Below are 24,951 nucleotides of genomic sequence, written 5' to 3'. Positions count from 1 at the left end.
ATGCTACATCTATCATGGGCTTTCACGCAAACTGCACTTGCTGAAATCCCTTCCTCTACCCAACTTATTAAAGCTTCAGGAGACCTGCCTTCAATCTCACCATCCTAACTGCTGGTTTTTTTGGGATAAAGGAGATCATAATAGTGAGGGTAAATGTGAGAAATCTGATGACTCAGTAGGATCAACCCTTTGTCTATGACATTAGGACAAAATGGGGGAGAAAGTTTCTGGCTTTTTGTTACGTTACACTGCTGAGTGAGTACCAAGCCCTTCCTCCACTCCTTTCAGTACGAAGGTCTGGGAAGGTTGTATAGCTAGACTACAGAGTTCTAACAAGGTTCCTTCAACTGCATAGGAATGTTTCAGTAGCTGCGAGTTTCCCATTGCTGCTCTGTTCTATTATATTTCCCTTTGGCTGCAATGGGGCTGGCTTTCTGCCATGCTGGAGAAAACAGAAGCGCTCAGAACAGCTTAAGGCAGGCATAGGCAACCTTCGGCTCTCCAGATGTTTTGGACTACAATTCCCATCATCCCTGACCACTGGTCCTGTTAGCTAGGGATCATGGGAGTTGTAGGCCAAAACATCTGGAGAGCCGAAGGTTGCCTATGCCTGGCTTAAGGCATTAGAACTGATAAGCCAATTGGAAAAAATTAAAATCTGTTAACAAGAAAACACACCAAGAAGAATACCTAGAATGAGTGGAGTATGTTTTTTTGAGAAGGCGTATTTGTTCCAGTTTGCCCCACATGGAAATTCCATGGAAATTTTACCAGAGATAACCTCATCTTTGGTGACCTCTACTGTATACAGTTGTACCTTGGTTTTCAAACAGCTTAGCTCTTGAACGTTTTGACTCCGGAACCCAGAAGTGACTGTTCCAGTTTGCGAACTATTTTTGGAAGCTGAACGTCCGATGGGGCTTCTACAGCTTCAGAAGCCGCACTTTGGTTTCCGAATATTTTGGAAGTCGAATAGACTTCCAGAACGGATTCCATTCAACTTCCGAGGTATGACTATACTGGATAATCACTTGCTTTTTAGTCTCATGTAACACCAGCAACATGACACTGTTGGAACTTGTATGGTCTCTTCATCAGCCACTCCACTCCTTACCTGGCACATTTAGGGTGGAGGGGGAGACGTCGGAACGACCAACTTTGGAATCGCCCATCCACCAGACAATTGTCACCGGCTCAGGTGGGCCAGCTGCAGCACAAAATAGTTGGAAAGGAGTATTGGGGATTACAGACAGATCTTCTGGCTCAACAGTGAAGTAAGGAACACCTAGAAGAACAAAGCATAAATGTTAGCAGCGGGAGAGTTTTCATGATGATGTGCTGAAACCGTTTCTTTAAATTCTTTCACAGTAGTTTGTACGGAACATTGGCTGCCAGAGCTCTAAAAAAAACCACACATATTTTAAGAAATGGAACATTTTACATTTATGGTACATCTTTGCCCTTTTCTCTTTGGTTAGAGCTGCCTACAGTACAGGATCCATTTTGTCCCATGTACATTTACACTATGATATAACTGAGTGGAATAGCAGTAGGAAAGGTTGTTTTTAAAGACTCCCTTTTTAAAAGACTTCCTGATGGGCTTTGAAATTACCGGTATCAGGCAGGGCCCCCAGTTAAGCAGAGCAGCAGTGGAGGCTGCAAATGTATAGCCCTGGTTGAAAAGTTTGGATCTCACCAATCAGCTGTTTAGCAGAGAAGGAGGAGGAGGATTGGTGGTGGGGACCAGATTCAATTCTCCATCTGTTCTCCCAAGCAGGATATAATAATAATAATAATAATAATAATAATAATAATAATAATAATAATAATAATATCTGTTTGCATAGAGAATTCCCTAGCTGGTCTGAGGCCATGAAATTATTAGTCAACATACTCTATTGAAAGAGTACCTTGCTTCAGTTTTATTGTGGCTTTAAAAATGAAATTTATTATTGTTTTCATCTTTTAAATTTTATTGCTAACTGCTTGGAGAACAATGCTACGAAGTGGAAAATCTGAGAAATTGTAAGAATAAATGCCAAGATATTCATTAGTAATAATACACATATATAACACCTCTCATGATTCCTAAGGAAATGTTTCAAAGACATAATGAAAGCAAGATGCCTAACTTCTAAAGACAGTCACTGTTAATTAGAAGACATACTATTATTTTATTATCTGACTTTGAACACCTTTCCTTAGGGGTTTTTAGGCATATATTAAAAATGCATTCACAGAGTCATGCTGAACTTGGAGCCATGCCTTACTCTAAACATGAAATATAATTAATACACGTCCTGTATTATTTTCCAAATGTCTGTGGGAAAAAGGAGTTTTGTCAGACAGTAACTTAGCTAAAAACCAACTGCTTATTTAAAACAGTAACTTTTTTGCTAGAACTGAAAAGGAATATAGAAAAATTATACTAGATTGCAAATGTAAATATCACAATATGAAATGTCAGAGAAACCAAAAATTTAAGTGTGAGAAGGCATAGCTCAAAATGTACTAAAAATGAGTTTTGAGGTTAATTTGATTGCAAGATTGTTCTGGGGAACAATGTGAGTTTCTCTATGAAGACCATTGTTCGGGGTTGGGGAATCTCTCTATTTGGCCCACCAGGCCATTTCCTCCAATCTATGCCCAGCAGCCTCACACCTGACATCATATGGAACATCAGGTGTGGGACAGGTAGAGACGTGGCTAGGGAGCAGGGCTAAACTCCCTACACATCAGCTGATATGTTTGATCACATCTTCCTCACGCAGCAGGCTACCTTTGACAGGTGAGTAAATGTGCCCACCTGTCAATCACATGTAATCATTGTGGTGTCAGATGACTGACATGTGGCTTGTTCTACCCACCTGTCAAAGTTGGCCAACAGGGTAAGTGAAGATAAATATATGACCCACTGGGCCAAAAAGTCTCCCCACTCCACCATGGTACCTCCCTGTGATCAAAGTTTGATCTGGAAATGCTGGACCTTGGATGAGTGAGATGATGGCCATGACATTTCTTGTTGTTTTATTTTCTATATACAGTATTCTTCTTAAAAATTCCTGCTGAAGTCTTAGTTTCAGTTTTTGACCTGAACTGTCCCTTGCTCACACGGGTGGGGGGGGGGTATCTAGACACGATCTTGTGCCATTCTCATTGGCCATGTTCACACATCACAATAAACTAGACTTTCAGGCTCTGCTTATCATGGTTGCTTGATCATGCTGCCCAATTGATCCCCCCAATTGGTGTGAGCGGGAGAAACAAACCAGGAAGCTTTGGTTTCATCTGAAATAGTGATCATGGGATGTTGTTCCCTAACAAGCTACAGTTAAGAAACGAACAATAAAGTGGAGCAGGGCCGGCCCACCCATGAGGCAAGGTGAAGTGATTGCCTCGGGCAGCAGGAGCCACAGATGCAGCAGATCCAAGGAATGCACCATAATCTCTGCACAGGAACACTGCAGTGCAGAAGTGAACTTAAAAATTACACCACGCCCCTCCATGAAGCAGGCAAGAGATGGAATTAGGGCTGCATGACCAGTTCCGCCACACTGGGTGCTGAGCCTGGGGGTGCTGCAGGGCATGGCAGCTATGTCATAGTGAATTGAGCAAAGCGGAAGGCAAGAGGGGGGTGGGGTGGGGTGGGTGCTGCTGAAATCTGAAAGACCGGAATCTGCCTCCGAGCAGGGATAAGGAAGCGATTGAGTTACCCATTCAAATGCCTAATAACTTATGAAGGAGTAACTGAAGCTGCCTCCACACAACTGCAAACTAAAAAATCAACTGGGACTTCAACCAAATGAAGACAAACAACTGAGAGAACAACCATCAACCACAATTTTTCTTCATTTTCTGTACAGCTACTAAGCTATGTATTCCTTTGTATAGGTATGTTTTGTTACTTGAAATTAAAAATCGGTTAAAACATCAGTTATCAGTTTAAATCAGTTAAAAAATCAGTTAAAACATCAATGCAATTTTTAAAGTGCTTAACTTTGGCTGGATAATGCCACAAGGAGATATTTAGACCATGGCATCACAACTTGATTAAACAAAGGCAAGGCAAGAGACCTTGCTAATGCTTCTTTTCGCTTTCAAGTCACCTGACCACTGATTAACTATTTGACCATACACAAATATAGCAATCATGCAAACAGTTTCTGATAACACTGACTGCTTGAAGCATGAGGTCTTCTGGAATACAGAGCACCTGAAAGCTCAGTCCCATCATCCTGTGGAAGTTTTGGAATTCCTGAAAACAACAGCCATTGTGCTGCAGATAAAGCCATTACTCTAGACGTGACATTCTTTTTGCTTCTGGCTGATTTCAACAGGGCCAGTCCAACCATTATGCAGATTGAGGCAGGAGCCTCAGGGAGCAGGTATTGGGAATGTGCAATGGGTAGTGACCAGGTGTTTGCCTACAGAGCTGCGTGTGCCACCTGCCCTGCCCTGTGCCCTCAAAGCTAGTCTACTGTCCACAAGTGCGGTGGAGGACACTGTCCTATCATCAATATTTAAGCAAGAATCAATAAAGTTAGCATCCATTTGTGAAACAGGAGTGGGTGATTCTTGTCCTTTGCCTCAGGCAGCAAATGCCTTGGGCCAGCCCTGCATTTCAGGTACAATTCAATGTAAAACACAATAGTCATATCTTGGGGAGAGCAAAGAATATGGTAACAACCACATGTCCCTGGGTAAACAGAGTGGAACAACAAGACTTTCCTGCAAACCGATTAGAAGAGGAATTGCAATTTGATCAGATGTCATTCTGTTAATACCCAACACAGCTAGATAGATCCCACGCCAAACACCATGAGCTGCTGTTGATATAATGGCAAAATAAGTAGACAGAAGACCTATTTGATATGTGGGAGCTCAGGCAATCAGTTTATTATTAAAGGCTCTAAATATAGGTTTTGAGGTTCCGTTCCTGTGCTGATAAACACACCTGACAACACTCCCTGTCAACACCTTTCATGCTCTCTGTCATGTAAGTACCTGAAAATATTTGCACTTCAAAATAAGCTATTCAAGTTAGCTATTTTACTCAAAACAAGATAAAGGAAATGAAATTAACTATACACACACACAGAGAGAGAGAGAGAGAGCGCAACCAGGCCACAGGGTAGATACCGCCCCACCGCCCCAGCCTCTGTAGTACTTTTATTTGCTTATCATCCAATCTTGTTTGCTACTGTGGACACACGTGTACAATAAAACTATGATAAGCTCCTGAGCAAACTTTCTTACCATCAAATGTAAGTTTCCTCTTTTTATTTATGAGAGAAGATGATGGGTGAGTTCTGAGACATGGAGTCCCTAGTTCAAATGTCTCCTCTGCTAAGCCATTCATCAGGTGGCCCTATGTATCTCAGGTCTAGTGCAAACATTAACACACACCTGTCATTTGATACCTGACAGTGTAACACGGTAAAGGCAAAACTGGATGTTACGCAGCAGATGCATTCAACAGTCTCATACATTTTTAAAAAAGCAAGGAGGCCGCAAAATTTGAGCAGCGAGGGGAAGGGAAGCTTAATACGGCATGCTTCCCCCTGACAACTCGGCATGCAGTGCTTTTCCACCCTTAGGAGAAAAAGATAATGAGTACTTGTGCCTTTGCCCAAGAAAGTGAGAAAGCAGCTGGGAGGTATTTTGAGCAAGACAAGCAACCAAGGGGGAAAAGATTTTAAGAGGCCCCTTCTCCCATCACTCTTTGACACAGAGGTCCAAAAAGAAAAGTTGGAAGCCTGCTGCCTAAGTCTGCCATTTTACTCCCAGCTCGCTCCTTACTGCATTATTCTTCCATGTACCAAATAACACGTATGTTTCAAATTAGGAAATCTTGCTTCAATGTTGGGAACCAATTTTAAATGGCAGCTTCTTTCGTTTTAGCTCCTAAATAAGAAACATAATGCCAAACCTGATAGCCCTCTAGCAGTACTGGCTCTAAATTCAATAAAATAATTTCTTAAGTACAGTTTGACCTTTAGATTTCGGGTTAAGGAAGCAGAAGCCGGTTAGCTTCTGGATAGGTTATATATATGCAGAGTGTTTCTATAACAAGGATGCCAAAGTCTAATGGTGTATCTCTCAATGTGAAGTTAAGACATACCCGGGGACCTTTAATCTTAGGCAGACGGTAGCAGACTTCGTGTACATTAGCAATGGTGTGCTATTTCATTACCAAACAAAATTGTAAGAGAATATATGAATGCACAGTATTCTGCAATATTACAAGGGTTTTACATGATTATCACTAATGGCTGCTCATTAAGATTTCAAGGATGCTCACTCATCCTTACTGCAGATCTTGAAGAGTGGGAGAGGAAAGTAACCCTCTTTGTATGCCGAAACATTTTCCTCTGGAACTGCAAACATTTTCTGAGTTGCCATATATGTTAACGTGATAAAGTTGACACAAAGTGCTTATACCCTACATATTCTATTGCCCTGAGATGTACAATGGTATTCTATGGTGACAGGATCTTCATCGGGGCTGCAGATGTCTCATTTCATCAGGGATGGGGAGCCTGTGACCCTACAGATGTCCAACTCCCATCAGCCCCAGCCAGCAGGGCCAATGGTAACGGGTGATGGGAGCTGTAGTCCAACAACATATGGAGAGCCACAGGTTCCCACATCCCTGCATTTAATTATTATCTGCAGTACACTGGCTTTGTCCTTCATTGTGCACCCAGACCTTCCAGTTCTTAAAGCTTTGTTGAAAATGGCACATGAGCAGTTCATCCTAGTTATCATCCCTGCCCATCTCAAATTGGATACCAATTCATAGGACGAAATATGTACCGGTACATTGATTAAAATGCTGCAGGAAAAGGATACCTGAAACAACTGTGTGGCCATGGCAAGACTCCTTATCACATGGTGAATTAATCAATGTAATAGTGCACATTGGTAAACTAGGGGGTGAGGAGACACATAAGCTGAATATTGGGGCAAACTTTGCATGTGCCGCATTCTGAACAAATGAAAGATTGTTGGATCGCTAACTCACTGGGGTTACTCTGCCGACAAGATCAGATAACTCCGATAGAAATCTGGATGAGGAGAAATTCTAGTATTTATACCAGGCCAGGCCAAACTACTGAAACTAAATTCTGCCCTAATGCATCTATGTGAGGGTACATTTGACTGAGGCATCCACCATAGGCTGAATGAGCCTCCCCTTTTCCATCGTCCCCATATGCACCATCCCCATCCATCAGCACAGGGATGGCGCAGCTAAATACAGCCTCTACATTAATAACATTCACTGTGTGCAACCATAAATATGTGGTCAATTTCATAGGGAAAATCTGGCAATTGGCCACACAACTGGGTTGTGCATTGGGTTTTATGTGCGCAAGACATATTTGGATGTATTATCTTTGTGTGAATGACAAGGGTTTGAGATCTGCTCATGCTCCCCTCCCTGCGACTGGACAATACCTTCTCGCCCGATCCAGCCTATTTGATCCCAAGGAAAGAAACTGCTGCATGGTGGCTTTACCATGTCAAAATATAATAATAACCCACAGTAGGAAATAGATCTACAACGGAAAGTGAAGCTACATGAAGAAATGGCTCAAAATATTTTGATGCCTAAGGCAGAAAATTCATACTGCACCCCAACCCCACCCTACCCTACCCCTGATCAGCTGCCCAAGGCAGACTGATTCACCATGCCTAATAGTATAGCCTCCCCTTTAGAACTGAAGCTCCTTTCTTCTCAGATAATAGGAGGTGACTGAAAAAAGATCACTTGCCCTTTTGTAAAACAACAATCCTCAAGCTGAAAAACTTGAAAAATCCAGTTATGCATGGGTGTGGGTGGGTGAGAGAGATAGAATGAGAGAGGATAATGGATAAATGGGGTATATGTTTGTGGTGTGTGAATAAGAATGGGTGCCTGAGAAAGAGAGAATGAATGGATGATGGAGAGGAGAAAGGGTCAGAGGAGAGGAGAGGATGGAGATGAGAAAGGGTCAGAGAATGACAGACAGAGAGAGGGGGGAAAAGAAAGAGAGAGAAAGAGGGGTGAGAGGCAGAAATGGATGGCTGAGTGTAAATGGGATGTGCATGTATATGTGTGGCTAAATGGAGTGTACGGTGGATCGGCAGAAGTGTGCATTTGGTCTTGCCTAAATTGGGACCACGTTCACTACTGGCATGTGGCCTCTGGATGATAGTTCACAAAGGAATACAGCTCTTGGGTTGAAAGGGATGCCCTGTCCTTGCACTAAGCAGCAAATGTTCTTGTCAGGGAACTGCCCTCGGCACAGCGCAGTGGGGGTGACAGGGGTTTGGGATGTTACAGAGAGCCCCGACAACACCTGAGGAGCAGCACTTCTTCATCCAGTGGGGGCAGCAATGAGACCTCAAGCATGGAAGGGGAGGTTTCTCAGGGAACAGGCAGTGAAGGCTCTAGGGACACGAGAGAGGCCTTGCACCCTGTGGGCGCAGAGGGTGGCACGCCACTTCCATCACCCCAATTGCATAGAGGGGTGCCACGTAGGGCAAGGAGGAGGAGATTCCGCATCTCGCATATTTTTTGCTGGGGGGGGGAGAACTGGGAAAGGGGCACTCCCGGATTCTGCTGATGGATGACACGCACGTGTATTTGTTAGCTCTGCACTGTAAATAGTTTTGCACAATAAAACTATAAAAAGAAGCAATGGAATCGGCTGGTTACTCATGAGCAACGAACCAGAGATCTTACAGTTCTGTTACAGAATCTTTTGGTACCTTAAAGATTAAAAAAATGTACCATGGAATCAGTTTCAGTGGACAACACTCCACTTCATCAGATGCATCTCTCCTCCATCACCCATTCATTCTCTTTCTCATACACCCTTTCTTATCCACACTGCACAAGCACATATCCTGTTCATCAGTTATCTTCCTGCTGCCACAAATCTGAAGATACCTTTATTTTTGTATTTATAGAGCCACAAAAAGAGTGTGGCACAGTAACAGCAACTCAGTTATATGCAGAATAACAAATAATAATCATTCCACCCTCAGGCGGTTAATTGCAGCCTTATCATACTCTCCGACCCTGATAGAAATTTGCCTCCATCAATGACACTTATTGTTATCTCCAAGCAAATATTTAACATAGAATTGAGCTGAGCTTCCTGGCAGCTTGGCCAGTAAAGGGTCAATAATTTGCTGTCAAGCTGCAGTATAGACATTGCAAAACAGAAGGGCCTGTTCCACCTAATGGTTGTGGCAAAGGCACGCCCCTGAGGACAAAAGAAGGACGTATTTATACACTCCTGGCTTGGGAGTAACAGGCACCTCCTTTCTCTCCAGCGTGGCAGACAAAGTCTAAACATACACCTCTGCATTACATCCAGGCACCAACCGCCACTGGAGATTACATCTCTTCTTCTTAAAAACAAACCACTATGAAACCTCTAATGACTAGGAAATACGAAGTTCTTCATGGAAAAAGACAAATACCTGAAGCAGCACAGTATTCTGAGCCCATGCTGGGACACTGATTCAGCTGTGAGTCAGACAGGAGAGCGCTGCCTACTCCATCAACGATGTAACTCTGCTGCAGATAGCCTGCAGCAGCCACAGATTCCCTTCCAGAGATCGTGCAGATCTGACGCTGGCAGCTTTATGAGGTCTGCTAGCATCATAACCCTGGAAGGACGTACAGCTGCAAATGCAGGGAGCCACCCACTCTAAATGGTACATATTTAAGTTGATGCCAGGCCAGAGTGCTGTTCAGTGTATCCTATAGGTTTGTGCGTGCAGTTTGTGCGAGCCAGGCTGATGCAGTAGTTAATGTCAGAGTAGGACCTGGGAGACCAGGGTTTAAACACTCATTTGGGTGACCTTGCGCCAACCGCTGCATCTCAGCCTAACCTACCCCATGGGGTTGTGGTGGGGATTGAATGAGGAGAGGGGGAGCCATGAGCTCCTTGGAGAAAAAGGTGGGATATAAATGCAATAAATTTTAATAATAAATACTGTGTAAAACTAATATGCTGTCAGTCTGGGCAAACCTAGCCAATGAAACCCTACATGCCTCTCTAGCACAGATGCACTGGAGTTAAAAACATGGCTCATGGGTAAACAATGTCTGTCTCGTGAGGTTCTCCCTGGCATTGGAAACATGGGTTGATTGAAGGCCTGAGCAATGAGCCTAGAAAAACCACTGCAACCCTATATTAATCAAAAAAATCATTTTCTATAAGGCACCAAGGGACATTTAGAACCAGGACTTCTAGAGCAGCCAATCTCTAGCACCTGGTCTCCTACGTCATTAGCATTCTCATTTCTGAACCGGACAGACTAGGCTCTGTAAGTGAAGGCTGCTTTCTAGGCTGAGGTACTGTTCCCATGGCTCTCATGGGACACTGTAGTCCAGGCATCCTCAAACTCGGCCCTCCAGTTGTTTTGGGACCACAATTCCCATCATCCCTGACCACTGGTCCTGTTAGCTAGGGATGATGGGAGTTGTGGTCCCAAAACATCTGGTGGGCCGAGTTTGGGCTGCCAGTGTAGTCTGAAGGTGGTCAGCTGACCTGAAAAGCCAACAGAGACACATCCAGCCTTATAAAAAGTATATATTTCCAAGCTAGCCTCTTAATCTGAGATGCCTGAAGTTTGCCTCCTGTGGTACCTAACCTCCAGGGCACCTTTCAATTATGTCTCTGCTTCTGGTTAACCTATCTGACATCACACTCACCATTCAAACATTATGAAGGTTCTAATTCTAGCTGTTTCTTGGGCATGTTTTCAAATGAAAGTTGGCAGACATAATGTTGGAAGCACTCAATATTTTGCAGAACTAAAAGACCCAGCAAAAATTGTGTGACAGGCCCCCTACACCAGCTACCACTCTCTTCTGATCTTTAGATGGTCGCTGCGACAGCGTAATTGTTTTGGTCATAGCAGCACAGACACTGGAAATGAGCCAACATCAGTCAGGCAATCTCTTCTCACAATTTCTGCATGCGGCCAGTGACAGGGCCCTTACCTTCCACAATGAGCCACACTTGCTGCGATTCTTCTTTCTTTCCGTTGGTCTCCACTTGGCACCAGTACTTCCCAGAGTCTTTCCGGTCCACAGACTTCAAGCTAAAGTGTTGAGAGAGCGATGAATGGTAAATGGCACTGTGGCATAAACAAGCAGCTGTCATCACAAGCTCTTCCAATTCCATCCAGTGACCTACAAACATTGGAGCCATTTCCAAAATAGGAAAGCCCTCCTGCTTCAGCATCTACTTGTGTGATCACAGGAAGCTGTCCGAACAAAGAGGCCCTGGCTCTATCTGGCCCATTACTGCAAACAATTGCCCAAAGCCTCACACAGAGGCTTTTCCCAGATCTGCAACCCAGGTTTAAGTCAGCTGCAGATGCCAGCAATTGAACCCGGGACTTGCTGAATGCAAAGCACAAGTGTTACTGCTGGTTTTTGGCTCTGCAAGAGGAATGCAGTTTGCCATATCCTGAAAAGCACTTGTTTTCCAGGATTCCAGAGAACATGTTAAATTGTGACCTTACAGTGGCCCATAACCGCACCCAGCCTGAATATGCAGGGAAAGCAATAAACCCATGTGGCGATCCTTCCACCTATTTGTGCGGGTACCACGAAGCAGAAGGAGCTCTTTAGAGAAGATTAGCCCATCAGTGCAAAGCATGTACCACACCACAAGTGACAGAAAATAGGTCAGGAACATAGGAAGCTGCCTTGTACTGAGTCAGAATATTGGTCTCTCTAGTCCTCCACTCTCCATGTATTGTTGGGGCTACAACTCCCATCATCCCTGATCACTGGCCATGCCCCCCCGGTTCAAATTGATTGGCAGGATTTCAAAGACGGGCCTTTCCCAGCCTTACCTGGAGATGCTGGCGAATCTGCAAGCAATACTCCATCACTGAGCTACAGCCCTTCCACCAGAGATACATGATTTTGGAGACTGAGACAGAAATTGGAGGGGGCGCAAGCGACCCTTTTCAAAACGGTGAAGGAATCTTTAGCACTGGTGCTTATCTTGAAATACTGCATGAATTAGTTAGCCAAGTGCCATGCAATTCCTGTCTGCAGAACATGAATGAGCTAACTCCCTGGTTCCAGGAAGTCTAACTGTCCTCATTTTGGAAAAAAGAGTCTGCCAAGCCGCTCTAACCCTGAGACTGGAGTCTAAAAACATGCGGAGAAAGCAAATGTGTTGGTTAGACAAGAGTGAAAGGGAAGGAGCAAACATTCCCTCATCAAGGTGATGACTCAGAGCTGGAGCTCTTCATCTCTGGCCTTATGCAGCACCGCATAAACCTAAATAAATATTTCAAATACTCATCTTTTCTTACAAAGTGGGAAGCAGGGTAGAGAGTAACTGAATGCATAGAAGGTTGCTTTAAACCATGAACCAAGGGAGAAATTCTGTCCACAGTTCCTCAAATTCAGACACATATGTCAATTTATATCAGATTGAAGTCACCTTTGGACGGCTTCAGCTTGCGATAGCCGCAGGACAAAGCCCCTACCAATTCCAGCTGTGGCAGATCATCACAGGGCGACCATATGAAACTCTAGTGATTAAGTGTCATTCTGATTGGGAAGGGACAACCAGCAGCTCCACTCTCAGCTTTCCCTGATCCGCCTATCAATTTGCTAAATCAGGCATCAGTGCAACAGCCTACAAGGTGTATTTAATTAGGGCTGCCAGAGGTGCTATTTCAATGCTGTTTGCTGTAATGCAGCGATATATACTCTCCCCACCCATCCCAGCTCCTTGTAAAACAAGTGTTTCCAGGAGCACATTTTCATTTCAAGGGCTCTGTTGGGAATCCAAGATTCTCAAGTAACTATTTAATTCAAAAGGCCTCCGGAGAGATGGATTTGGGAATAGGTAATTCTTGTATACTACTGGCAATTGTTGCAGTAATTACTGCACTTGCAAACAGCATCTGGAAAGATGACTGACACTTTCCCTCTCCCACCCCCTGCCCACCCGCTGCACCTGCCCCGACGTAACACCCTAAGCAAACTACCCTTGAATATTTTACCCTGTGATAATTGGCCCAAATGCAGAACGCTTGGCTTGATCTAAATGATGGAGTAAATGTGCTGGAACATCTCTTGTGGGGATGACTAAGACTTGGTTTGTATGACACATCCTCTCCGCTCCCAACAGGATTCCGATCTAGTCTCAGAAGTCTGATTTTAATTAGGGCATCTCTTTTTAGTCAGAGACCAGGAGAGAAGGGACATGGTGGGAATAAATGAGAGCAAGGAAACTTTTAAGTACATCTCCAGTTTTGCCGCAGAGCACATTGGAAGAAACAAGGTGAAAGGGGGGGGCTGTAAAGCTTTCCTTGTCATTTGCCTTCAGGCTAGGCCAGAAAAGGGGAAAGCTCCCAGTATCAGAAGGACAGATACAGCAGGAACATGCAATCAGTGGTGGCTGAAACAACATCTGCTGCCAATGCTGGTCTTAGAGAACCACACAGGGGAACTGAGGGAAGGGCTGTAACTCAGTGGTAGTGCACTTGCTTTGCAGAAAGTCCCTGGGATAGAAGACCTCTTCCTGAAACCCTGGAGAGGTGCTGCCAGTCAGTGTAAGCAATACTGGTGTTCCCACTGGTAGGTTTGTACCATGCTATCATTGCCCTTCCCCTTCTACCTCCTGGTAAGCAGCAGCACTGCAACCAACCAGATGTTATCTGAAGAGGGCTGCCCCACCATGCCATCTGCTACTGACTACTCTGGACCCAGCCCCATTGAGCAGAGTGCAGTGTGCATTCCCCCCCCCCAACTACCGTATTTGCTTTTATTCAGTAAGCCATCTTGAAAACCTATGAAAAATTAGAGGATGGAAACCGCACTGGTTTGGTCTGGCTCAGCTCAGCTCCTCCTCCTACAGCAAAGTTCTGCACCAGGCACAAAAAGCAATGCAATGCAATTTTGAGTTTTTAAAACACTGGGTCTTAGCAAATGGACTGCCCCTGCCCCTCTTCTTTATCAATTAACCTTGACTACAACAGCAGCCTTTCTTTTGCCTGAACCCCCCGTAGGAAATCAGCCCTCCTGGCCAATCTTAGGGAGGAATCTAGCCCTCTCTGCCTCCCTCCATTCCCAAGGTCCCACACACCAAAATTTTATATTGGAGTGATGAATAAAATAGGAGATGGTCATGAAGATAGTGCTGAGTAAGGCTGGAAAACAACCATTAGAAAATGTGGGGGAAAGAGCTAAACCTCATTCTGACCAATGAAAGCCTTGTTCAGACTATTTCTGGTTTTTTTACCAGACTGTTGCTCATTTGCCTTCATCCACAACTGGAGGGTTGGTGTAGCTGCAACAGAATGGTTATGAGCTATGAATCAGAAAGTCTGCAGTTTGGATCTCACCTCCGCCATGAACTCAGTAGGTGGCCTTAGTAAAGGCACTCTCTCAGCCTCAGGCTTCCTATATGAAATCTGGGGGATAATAATACTGGTGTACTTACAGAGTTACTGCTTGGATCACACTAGATAATGCATTTGAGCGCTTTGAGGTACTATTCAAATACTTAGTAGTATTATTATCAACTACAAGAATGGGAAAAGGTCTTAGGCACACACCTGAGATTTTAAACAAGGGAAGAAAAAGAGGTTTGGGTGGAATTTCAGGGAGCAAATCCCATGTTTTGCACAGCAAATATGTGGAATGAACTGAGCTCTGACTCCCAAGTGCCATAGAGTGCAACAGTTAGGACTGAGTTAGGACTAGGAGACTAAGTGACCAGTGGTCTGTCACAGGATAAAAAAATGCAGGTGGTAGTGAGGATGGTGATAATGATAATGAAGATGATGATAGCAATTAATAATGAAATATAACCTGGAAGCCCTTGTTCTGTACATCAGTCCTACCTGAGGAACCCAATCCAGTGTTCTTCATCTACCGGGATGTACACCTGGTCTACGCTCTGCACCACAGCTCCATCCTTGACCCACAGCATCTCTGGGTCTTCCATTCCCTCGAGGCTGCAGTTCAGCTTCACAGGCTGTCCCTGGGACACCTTCAGTTTGATTGGCATTCCAGTAGCCTTTGTACCTGGAAGAAAGCAACCTCCCTCCTCTCCACACCCACGAAAGGGGAGCGAGGAGGTCGGGAATACAGCAAATTAGCCAAGGTTGGTGGTCCGCAGTGCAACAATACATCCAGAGAACAGAACATGCAGGCACCTGAACGCCTCATCAGAGCTTTATTACATTTGCCGAATGATTATAGGATGAGAGTACTGAAATTCCAGTTAGGGAATAATGGAGGAGGTTAAATCCATGCAGGGCTTCATTAACAACATGCCAATTTGGAGATCAGCAGGGTGAAAGCCATACAGTAGCAACCTGTCAGTGGCAGATACAGATGCTGCAGAAGACATCCCTGCAGCAGCGCCCTGACAATGCTTTTTGAAAGTGCTACTCTCAGAACAGTAGCACAAATTCCGCCCAAAATTATCTCTGGATTTCTGGCTGCCAGGTAATATTCATGCGCTTTTAGGAAACTGTGGCTTTTGAAAAGAGCTGGCATTTTAGAAAGTTATTCATAGGTGGTGGGGGGGGGGGTTATTCGGCAAGCACTTTCTCTTTATTGCAAAAACTCCCAAGCAGTTTTGCAAACACTACGGAATAAAAGGCTGGTGAAGAGCCTTGGCATGAAAGGAAACTAACCATTTACAGAGCCTACTTTTCTCCCTCTCCTTCTTAATGTTGTGGTGTGGGATTATTTCAACCAGTAGCCAGGCAACCCCCAAACCCAGGAGGTAGTGCCAAATTTCTGATCTCATTCCCCATTTGGATGAGTGTCACCAATTCATTTGCAGGTGTTGGCGTTTCTCAGATTTCCTTTGGGGTGGGGGTGGGGGTGGGGTTCGGCGCATTCAGAATGTGCTCCAGGGCTCTCAAATGTGTTTAAGTGAGTGGGTGGAGAGAGCTATTGCGTCCACAATAAGAAAAATGTATGGAATACGTTAGCTGCACAAACACTGATGCAAGCTGTTTGAACGCTTGGGGAGAAGATGAACATATGTGGCAAGGAAGAAAATAAGCAAGATGGTAAATAAGCAGCAAGGTAGAGGATTGAAATGTGGCTGCCAATTTCCAGAGAAGACCGGGCCTCTTGTACTATCTCTGCTGTAGGTATCACACAACATCAACCATTGGCAGAATAGAAAGGTGCCAGCTGTAAATTTTCTATCTGATTATTGATGGGTTTTCATCATAATAGTCTTATTTTTATTATAATAGTTTCGTCTTGAGTTTCTGTAACTGCTTTGGTGCGGTGCTGACTTTATTTGTCAGCTTCAGCATGCCAATGGAAAGGGGGAGGGGTATATAAATTCCATTAAAAATACCGGTAAATAGGCAGAGGGTTGTATCCAGTGCTTTTGTCCTACTTGCACAACAGGGCTTCCACTTATACAACGGAATTTCCCCCTCTTCTGCTCTCCCCTGGAGTCCCCCACACCCCCTCAAAATATGCTTCAGAGGATTGGAGGACCCTCTGGAGCAGGTTTTGGGGACACACAGGGAGAGGAAGTGGATGTTCCATGCATGAGTGGAACTCTGTGTGTGCAGCATAGTTTAAAACCCACAGCAAACAAATAGATAGTATTTTCAACATGAGAGGCAGTGATGGTTCATTCTGTTTTAACATGTTGATTTTGGCACTAGCCAGTACTAGATCTTCCCCAATGTAGCCTTTTCCTGTACTTTTAACATGCTGGGAGGTGGGTTTTTTTGTTTTTGTTTTTGTTGTTTTTAATGCCTTTAGAGGCTTAGTCAAGGATTGAATTTCTACTACCTCTGCAGCCAACCATGGCATCCCACCAAGGGTATGAAAACCCCAGGCAGGGAAAATACAGATTTCAGATATCAAAATGCAAATAATGGGGCTGAATCATTCTGATTTCAAGGAACACCCAAAGGTGGAGATTCATTGGTGCTTAAGTTGATGATGAGACACTGCACATGAAGCAAACACTGTACACCAGCAACAGTACCCAACAGTCCGATGAAAGTACGCAAATGAATTATCATGAATAGCACTTGTGGTTTTTTTTGGAGTCTTGCTAACAGGTACCTATCTCAGGACCCAGGCACAAACTCTCAACAAGAGCCTCAACTCTACCCCTCTACTAACTTCGGCTGCAAGGATAAAGTTCCCCAAAATGTTAAGCAAGGTAGAGGGAGTCACCAGGGAGAATAAGATCATGTCTCAAATTAGGACACAGGCTTCCTTCACCCCTCCTCTAACTCCCTCTTTGAAAGAAAGAAATGTGTATGCACAAATCACACAGACACACCCGGTCACAGAATGTCATCAACCCTGCAACTTGGGGAAGCTGCTTAACAACCCTCCCTTAGTCAACAGCTGGTAGCAACAGTATCCCAGACATGGGAGCACATAGTAAGTAGCACATTTTATGCAGAACTCAGAAAAAATCTGATGATGCACTGGCAAAGGCAATGAAGGGCTTAGTCACATTTGTTAGCGAGCACCAGACACCACACTCTGCCTATTGTCTCTTCTGGCCAAACATCTGTGATATATTCTTCTTGATGGGACCATTGCTTTGGCACATGGAGCAAGACAAACTCAAAGTGCAGAGTATGCAACTCCCTACAGTGGATGGGTTGAGTAACTGTTGCAGTGGTTACATTTCCCTTCCTGACAGGTGACGCTCCAAAAAACTGACATTAGAGGAATTGCCACTGATAGAATGGGCAGCTAAGCTGAGCGCATGATGGAACTAGGTGGGTGACACAGCACTCTTCCTTCTGTTTACTCAAGTTGCAACCCTCAAGGAGAACCTTGTAAAGGGAACTGTCATTTGCATCTGCCAACCGTGAGTCACCCCCAGGTTCCTCCTGCTCCTCCGCAGGCAACCAAGCAGTCATTCATAGTGCACAGGGGAAAGTAGGCACCCTGTTCTCAGTGTCATGCAGACCACAAGTGAAGCCCACCACATAAATGACCAGTAGGAAGCCAGCTATCCCCCTGGGGGTATGCAACAAATTGTCCTCCTTGGGGCTCCTTTGATTTGCCAGAGTGCCTGGCAGCAATGTATCAGGTGCAATAGGACACAAAACTGAAATGTGGTGATGCACAAAGTTGTTGTTTTTCCCCCTCCTCTGTAGGACAGCTTTCAAAGGCAGAGGAACTCCATCACTCAGTACTCTACAAGTGAGGCTCCTCATTAAAAAACTGTGAACAGGGTTGGTGCCAGAGCTGAGTGGGTCCCCAGCGTAATGTTCCTCATGCCCCCTGGCAAAGCTACAGCTGCATAAGTGACTTTAACAAGTGGGTGGGGCACTATCAGCTGACATCATGACACCAGATGATTGACAAGTGGGTTGCTCCACCTACCTGTCAAAGTTTGCCCACAGGGGCAGGGGCAGAGGTGAAGGTAGCCCTCTGGGCAAAAACATTTCCCAGCCCCTGCTTTGGATGTGTGTTAGATTGCTGTGCTATTGACCCTGCAACAGACTGAGCATAGTACTGTAACTATTACCTAGTTCTCACTGAAGTGGCAACCTAGTGGCTGGACTGTCCTAGGGGAGAGTTCAGATTACTGAATGTTCCTCCGTTTACGTAGAAAACCAGCCCATGAGGGAGGAGGTTAGGCTCTCTAACACCTAATTTTCTATGGGTGGTTCCAGATGTGTCTATTGCAGGATTGGTGCTGCTCATGCATGCAAATTTTGTTCAGTGCCCACAAAATGCAGTGTCATAATTTTGTGCAGTGTCAAAATGCTAGCCCGTTTCCTCCTCTTTCTTTAATCCAGATGCATACCCTTTCTGCAGAAAATCCAACAAGCTTTAAAATCCAGGCCTTAAAAAAAAAGTCTGCTTCTAATACAGTAATCCACTTATGGTACCTGAACAACCCCACATCTGAAAGCACCCTATGTCAAGTGGGATTTTTGTATGAAGGCGCATTCAATTATGTGAGCTCTCAACAGCAGTCTGAAGTGCCCAGACACAGGTTTACCACCTCAGGGAGTACTAGGCCTGCCATGACACTGGCTTTCCTAAATGCCCCACTAGGATGTGCCCAGCGTGCCAGGACCATAGGATCCCCTGCGTATATAACTTAATTGCATTCATATTTCTATGGCATGCTAGCAATTGCTCATACTGCTACATGAGACTGATAAAGTAATTAGGGAATTTTTTGACTTTGCAAGAGTAAGAACATGAAGCTAGTGTCAGGGGACCCAACTGTGGTTAGTACAGCCCACCTGTACAACATCAGTAATGTTATTCCCTACCTAGAGAACCTCTGGAGGAGAAAAGCATGTTGTTCTTTTATTGGGACTTTTATTGGATTACAAAGCCTGTTAATTCACTGGTTCCCATGCTGCACTCCTTGTAATTTTTCTCCCTTTTGTTGTTCCTGTAAACTTAGTGGAAATTGCTAAGAGCGATGAAGCTGGCAAAATGATACTTTATGTTCAGGCGCAGCATTTGTTGTTGTTGGGTTGAGGAATTAATCATGCCACTAAGAAACATGATCTAACCCCTTATTATTTGATTCAACAATGACATAAATGGTGTGTGAGTGTGTGTACCAGAAAGCATCCTCCCTCTCAGCTCTCCCTCCAACTGAATATAACAAGCCCTGCATAGCCACACCATATACACCCAAAACACACGCATGACATGACAAGCAGTCTTATAAAATGTAGGCAGCACCCTGTGGCAACAAAACTGCTCAGCTTTCAGTAATGCACTTGGCTAACAGGGTTAATAACACACAAGCACTGATATATTTGGGAGGCAACTTAAGATTTACATTCCCGCCCTCAGCTGTGGTTCCAAGAAATCACAGTGCAAGTCGCGTTTGAAGGAGTGTACTGGGCAAAGTACAAGAAGGACGCATTTTGCACAGAGAGCAGGAATTTTTAAGGGACTAATTGGCTTTAGTTTCTTTTGGCTCTTGATGAAAGGAAAAGGACAAATGGTTAAGAGATAGGAAGGTTTGGAAAGAGCAGGGATTAATTTTAATATATATTGAGTGTGAACACATGCACACACACACACATATATATTCCCAATTTCCAACCCTGATTGTTACCTAATTAAGCTCTTACGCACAGAGATAATTAAAACCTAGTCATTAATGTCTCTTCACAATGTAATGATTATGGAAATCAAAAGATGTTGCTCAATTAGGAGGTGCAGCTTCGCAATTCTTACAGATTTGGACTCAAGAAGCGGTGTGGCTCTTAGCCACCTACCTTTCCTAGCCAGATGGCAGCTGCTTATAGAATTGACAACAATTACGTAACTGTATACAATTATATTATATAGGAAACATAACAAAACATCCCTCGCAAACCAGGATGGCTTTCTCTGTTAGTTCAGCTGACAACTTGGCAGCCTGGGAAGTTAGCTGAGCTGCTCCACCTTTTGGGACCAATGTGGGCAGAAAATCCTGCCCAACTGCGAAGTGTGTCTTGTCACTGAAGAGAGCAAATGGCATGACTGGGGAAGAGACATTCTACATTTCCCCGCCACCCCTGACAAATGCTCAGCAGGAAACAGAGCAGCACTGGGAACACCCTGTGAGTTGTACTTGCTTGCCAGGCCTGGTTCCTATGGGTCCCTGCCTTTAATCATCCACCGTTCCCAAGACAATTAGGGAACAGATATCTATTTCTTTATAGAAACGATTTCCTACCTAAACTTGACAACAACCCAGTGCTGCTAGGTGCTTTTGCGTGGCAGCTCGTTTAGTTTAATTCTCTGAGAATGCAGATTACTGCCAGAAAAGGAATCCAAAATGCATTCTTAAGGGAAGAAAATGGGAAACTGGAGAAACATGTCTGCATGGGGGAGCAATCTTTTCTCTCAGATGCCAAGTATGCAAGACCAGAGCCCCAGATCCTTTGTGTATACTGTAGAGGGGAATTCAGAGTTGGGGGCTCCACATCATGACCATTGCATATGGGAGCTGTTTATTATGTCAATGAATATGGGCTCCATGCTAGAACCATTGGACTCTCTTGCTCCTGACATGAATGCTCTTCATGCAAAGGGGCACATTGTACAGCATGATAGCCACCATGCATAGTCAGCAGCAGAAGCAGAAGCATTTCTTACAGGTTCTGGATGACTGCTGTAATGACTGAACTGGTCCACAACAAACCTAGAACTTGGAATGGACCATAGCCAGGGGTGCCTAACCTATGGCTCTCTGGATGTCATTGAACTCCAACTCCCATCAGCCCTAGTCAGCATGGCCTATAGTTAAAGATGATGGGAGTTGTAGTTCAACAACATCTGGAGGGCCACAGGCCAGTCACTCCTGCCATTGACCTTTCCATATTTTTTCAAAGCATTTGCAGACTCTGATTGACTGAGAATTCTATATAATGCTGGTCAGTCTTGTTCCTGGTCGTGATGCCGTCAACTTTATATCACAGGGAACTGAAAACAAGGCACCATAGGGTACTGTCAATGTAGTGCCAGCGTATTAGGCTTGTCTTTCAGCCTAGCCTCTGTTGTCTTTTTACTCTCATCTACTTATGCTTGCTCAGCCAATGGACAACTTTGATTTATACTGAATCCAGCCTTCAACCACACAAAGAACCTAAGCCTGGAAACTGATGCCTGACAGATCCCACCTAAAACTGTCAGCTCATGGCCCAGACAGAACACCACTATACTGGACATCAATTAGGAAGAGTAACTCCTATTCCAGTCCAATAGTGGGAAAATGGATCATCACAGTTATCAAGGCTGGAGTCAGCAGGTGTCCTGGACCTGTTAATGTATCTTCAGATCAAGAGCTAGAAACCTGAAGTCAAATAACTAGCCCTGCCAACAGAATCAGATTCACCTACAGGTGGGCTCCTGACCTATCAAGCAACACTGAGAAACTGCACCTTGTGGCAGCATGCCACATATTCAGTTTCACTCATTTGTGCTTGATTTAGGCTAGCTTAATTCCACAGGAAGATGAAAACTTAAAATTCTCAATGTAAACGTTTGGAATCCTTCCAGTTGTCTCCCCAACTGACTCTGCCTATTGGAGGTGAAATCATGAGATACCTGTAGAAATGAATAACCACTGTACTTTCATGATGTATACTAACCATGTAACCCTAAGTACGTTTTCTCAGAAGTAAGTTCTGACTGGGCTCACTAGGACTTACTCCCTAGTAAGAGTATTTAGGATTATGTTATGTTACAAAAGGAGGAAATATTGCTGCTATGGAAATATTCTGCGATTGCAGGAATGCAATCAGGAATGTCTCTTTTTATGCCATCACCAAATGGGTCACAATAGACAGAGCATTGCGCATTCCCAAAATACTCTATGAATACAATGAATACTCAATGAGCACACATGGGGATTTTAAGTTTCCCAAAGTTTTTGTATCACTGGGGTGTGTGTGTGTGTGTGTGTGTGTATCTCACAGATATCTTGCTATAATGATGAACACATGGGATCAAGTTACACAGAACAAGGAGGTCAATATTCAAGTACAAAAATATAAGTTATTTTTTATTAATTAGGTGCCAAAAGCATCACACACATTTAAAGTGCCTGCTCAATAAGCAAGCCCTAAAGATCAAAATTTCCAGTGATTATTGAGCCAGTCAAAGCAAGTGATCTTTTAAAGACAGGAATATTTCAAAACAGATGTACTCCATAGATTAGCTGCCAAAATATGGCTTCAAGGAATGTCAATCCAATCTGAGTTTTTCTGACTTTCCCCTCCCCCTCCAAATATGCCAGCCTCAGAGCAGTCCCCTTGAGGCCAGTAAGTGTTGCCGTGCCCTCACTCAGGACCTCTGGAAAAGTAATGAGGCGCTTAAGGCACTTTAGGTGAAGAGATCATTTTTCACAACAGGGGTGTGAGACCTGAAATCGTGACAACTCCAAGACTGCATTCATTCTCTTTCGAAGAGCTGGCTTTCTGCAGATAGCAAGGGGGAAGCCAGTCAAATTCAGAAAATATAAGAGCTACAAGCTTGACTCTGCTGCAGATACTATTGATGTGCACAGCAACAAGGTGAAAAAATGAAATAATAACAATACACAATCCAAATAAAGGATACTGGACAAAGAAAGTAAGGGGCTGGGAAGAGACACCCCTCCCCCCCCCCCAATTAAGTTCTGTAACTTGTTTCAGCTCAGACCAGCAACTCTGAAAAGATTTAGACCAGCTCCACAACACACTGGGATGTATGGCCGCTGTACTTAAGAATGGCAGCCAGCTCTTGTTCATAACTCTTCCCGGGAGTCCCTTCCGGGAGAAAAAGTAAGCTGTCAACGTGAGGGCTTTTGTTTGTTTGTCTGTTGAACCGCCCGAACAAGCCAGCCTTGCAAAGGACGGGGGTGGGCGCGCGTGAGGCGGAGGGATTCCCATTTCTGGATCAAATCAAGAGGGCATTTTTAGACCAAACCCGCAGATCCGCGCAAGAGCAAGGGCTCCCACAGGGACAAAGTGGGGGTGGGGGGGTGGGGAGAGGCATCCCCAACGAGTCCGGAGAGGGAGCGCGGGAAGGAGAGGAACAAGCAGCCAAGTAAGTCCAAGGGTTCAGCGGCCATGCCTCCCCGCCTTCTCCGCCTTACCTGTGACAGCCGCGACGTCCCGCAGAAAGAGAGCCCATAGTGCCGGCAGCAGCAACAGGAGTCCCCGGATCTGCATAGTCTGCTTCATCTCCATCTCTTCCACATCATCATCTTTGTCATCCTCCTCCACGCCGGGTTGCCTCCGCTCTCTTCCAAGGATGAAATGAAACGGGGGTGTGGGGGGGGGAGGAGGAGGCGGACGAGAAGGAGACGCGGTTTGGGGATGTTGGGGGGAGAGTGGGATCGGGAGGGAGGGAGGGGAAGCCGCGAGAAGAGCCAAAGCGATGCCCTCAAATTCGGGAATGTGCTGGACGCCGCCAGCAGCAGGGCTGGGGGTTCCGCCGCGTCGAGGGTCTCTCCTTCCCACGCGCAGGCAGGCGCGCGCGAGAGAGAGAGGGAGAGGGAGACCTGGCAGGGCAAGCGAGGCAGGGGAGCCTAAGGTGGCGGCAGCTTCGGGAGCCGCACAAGCGCACGCTCCCGGCTGGCTGACCCGCCTCCTCCTCCGCTCGCTGCGCTTGTAATCCAAAATCCGCGAGTCGAGGAGTTCCCCCCCTGCCGGCCTCGCGCGGTACGCGGAGTTCAATCGGCGAGCAAGCACCGCTTGCCTCGGCCGGGCTCGGAGCTCCCCCTCTCGCCGCTTCTGCTCTGCCGCCGCCGCGACTTCCTTCAACAAGTCGCCTTCTCCTCCTCCTCGCCTTCCTCCTGCTCCTTCTCCGCCTCTTCTCCTCTAGGAAATGGCGCTTTCGGGAGGCCACACGGCAGAGCCTGGTTTCTCATCGTGACATCACCGGCCTCATCATGAATATTTATCCACCCCTATCTACTTCTTCCTCTCTGCTCCCACCCGCCTCGCCGAGTGAGAAATGGCAGGCTTCTTGGGGGTGGTCGCGGCCTTCGGAGGGAGGCGCGAGAGGGGCCCTGGAAGCGCGCGCGCCAACAACCCCCTGTTGCGCCAGCAACCCGGGGAAAGAGACGCCGTTTCGTCTCGCTGGCCAAGTCGGCCTCACCCCAACATTCAGATGAATACATTGGTGGTTTCTAACAGCGGGAAATGAAAAGCCTGTTTCAGACACCAAGCCCAGTTCTGAAATAAAGTAATACGTTTCCTCCATGCAGGAACACCCGGGGAGGAATGTATACTGTATACACACGCACGAGGCAGTTTGAAAGCATGAAGCAGCAGTGTGGCTTTGGGCGAGAAATCACAGATCTAAATTCTGTCGTCCTTAGTTATTTTTTAAAAAACCTGCATGGATTTTACATTCTGCATTTTTGCATTTTAAGTTTCTGGACCATGTTTAAAGGCAGACCCACAAAGAGCACATTACAATAGTTGAGTCTTGATGGA

General features: G+C 45.2%; 1 protein-coding gene across 2 annotated transcripts in view; it reads right to left on the bottom strand.

Annotated features, from left to right (window-relative positions):
* Positions 1 to 23,792, bottom strand: part of TYRO3 (TYRO3 protein tyrosine kinase) — a 61,954-nt gene extending 38,162 nt beyond the window's left edge. The window contains exons 1-4 of one of the 2 annotated variants that reach the window (XM_033145656.1): positions 23,604 to 23,792; positions 14,884 to 15,091; positions 11,006 to 11,106; positions 1,115 to 1,285 (exon numbers count right to left, since the gene is read on the bottom strand). In XM_033145656.1, coding sequence (XP_033001547.1) covers positions 1,115 to 1,285; positions 11,006 to 11,106; positions 14,884 to 15,091; positions 23,604 to 23,697 — 574 coding nt within the window. In that variant the 5' untranslated portion in view covers positions 23,698 to 23,792. The remainder of the gene's footprint in view (positions 1 to 1,114; positions 1,286 to 11,005; positions 11,107 to 14,883; positions 15,092 to 23,603) is intronic. The other variant, XM_033145666.1, reaches the window with a different exon arrangement.
* Positions 23,793 to 24,951: the final 1,159 nt, after the last annotated feature.

This window comes from Lacerta agilis, chromosome 1 (genome assembly GCF_009819535.1).
Source record: "Lacerta agilis isolate rLacAgi1 chromosome 1, rLacAgi1.pri, whole genome shotgun sequence".
Classification (NCBI taxonomy): Eukaryota; Metazoa; Chordata; class Lepidosauria; order Squamata; family Lacertidae; genus Lacerta; species Lacerta agilis.
Note: the sequence above shows the minus strand (reverse complement) of the source record. Positions and strands in the feature narration are given on the sequence as shown.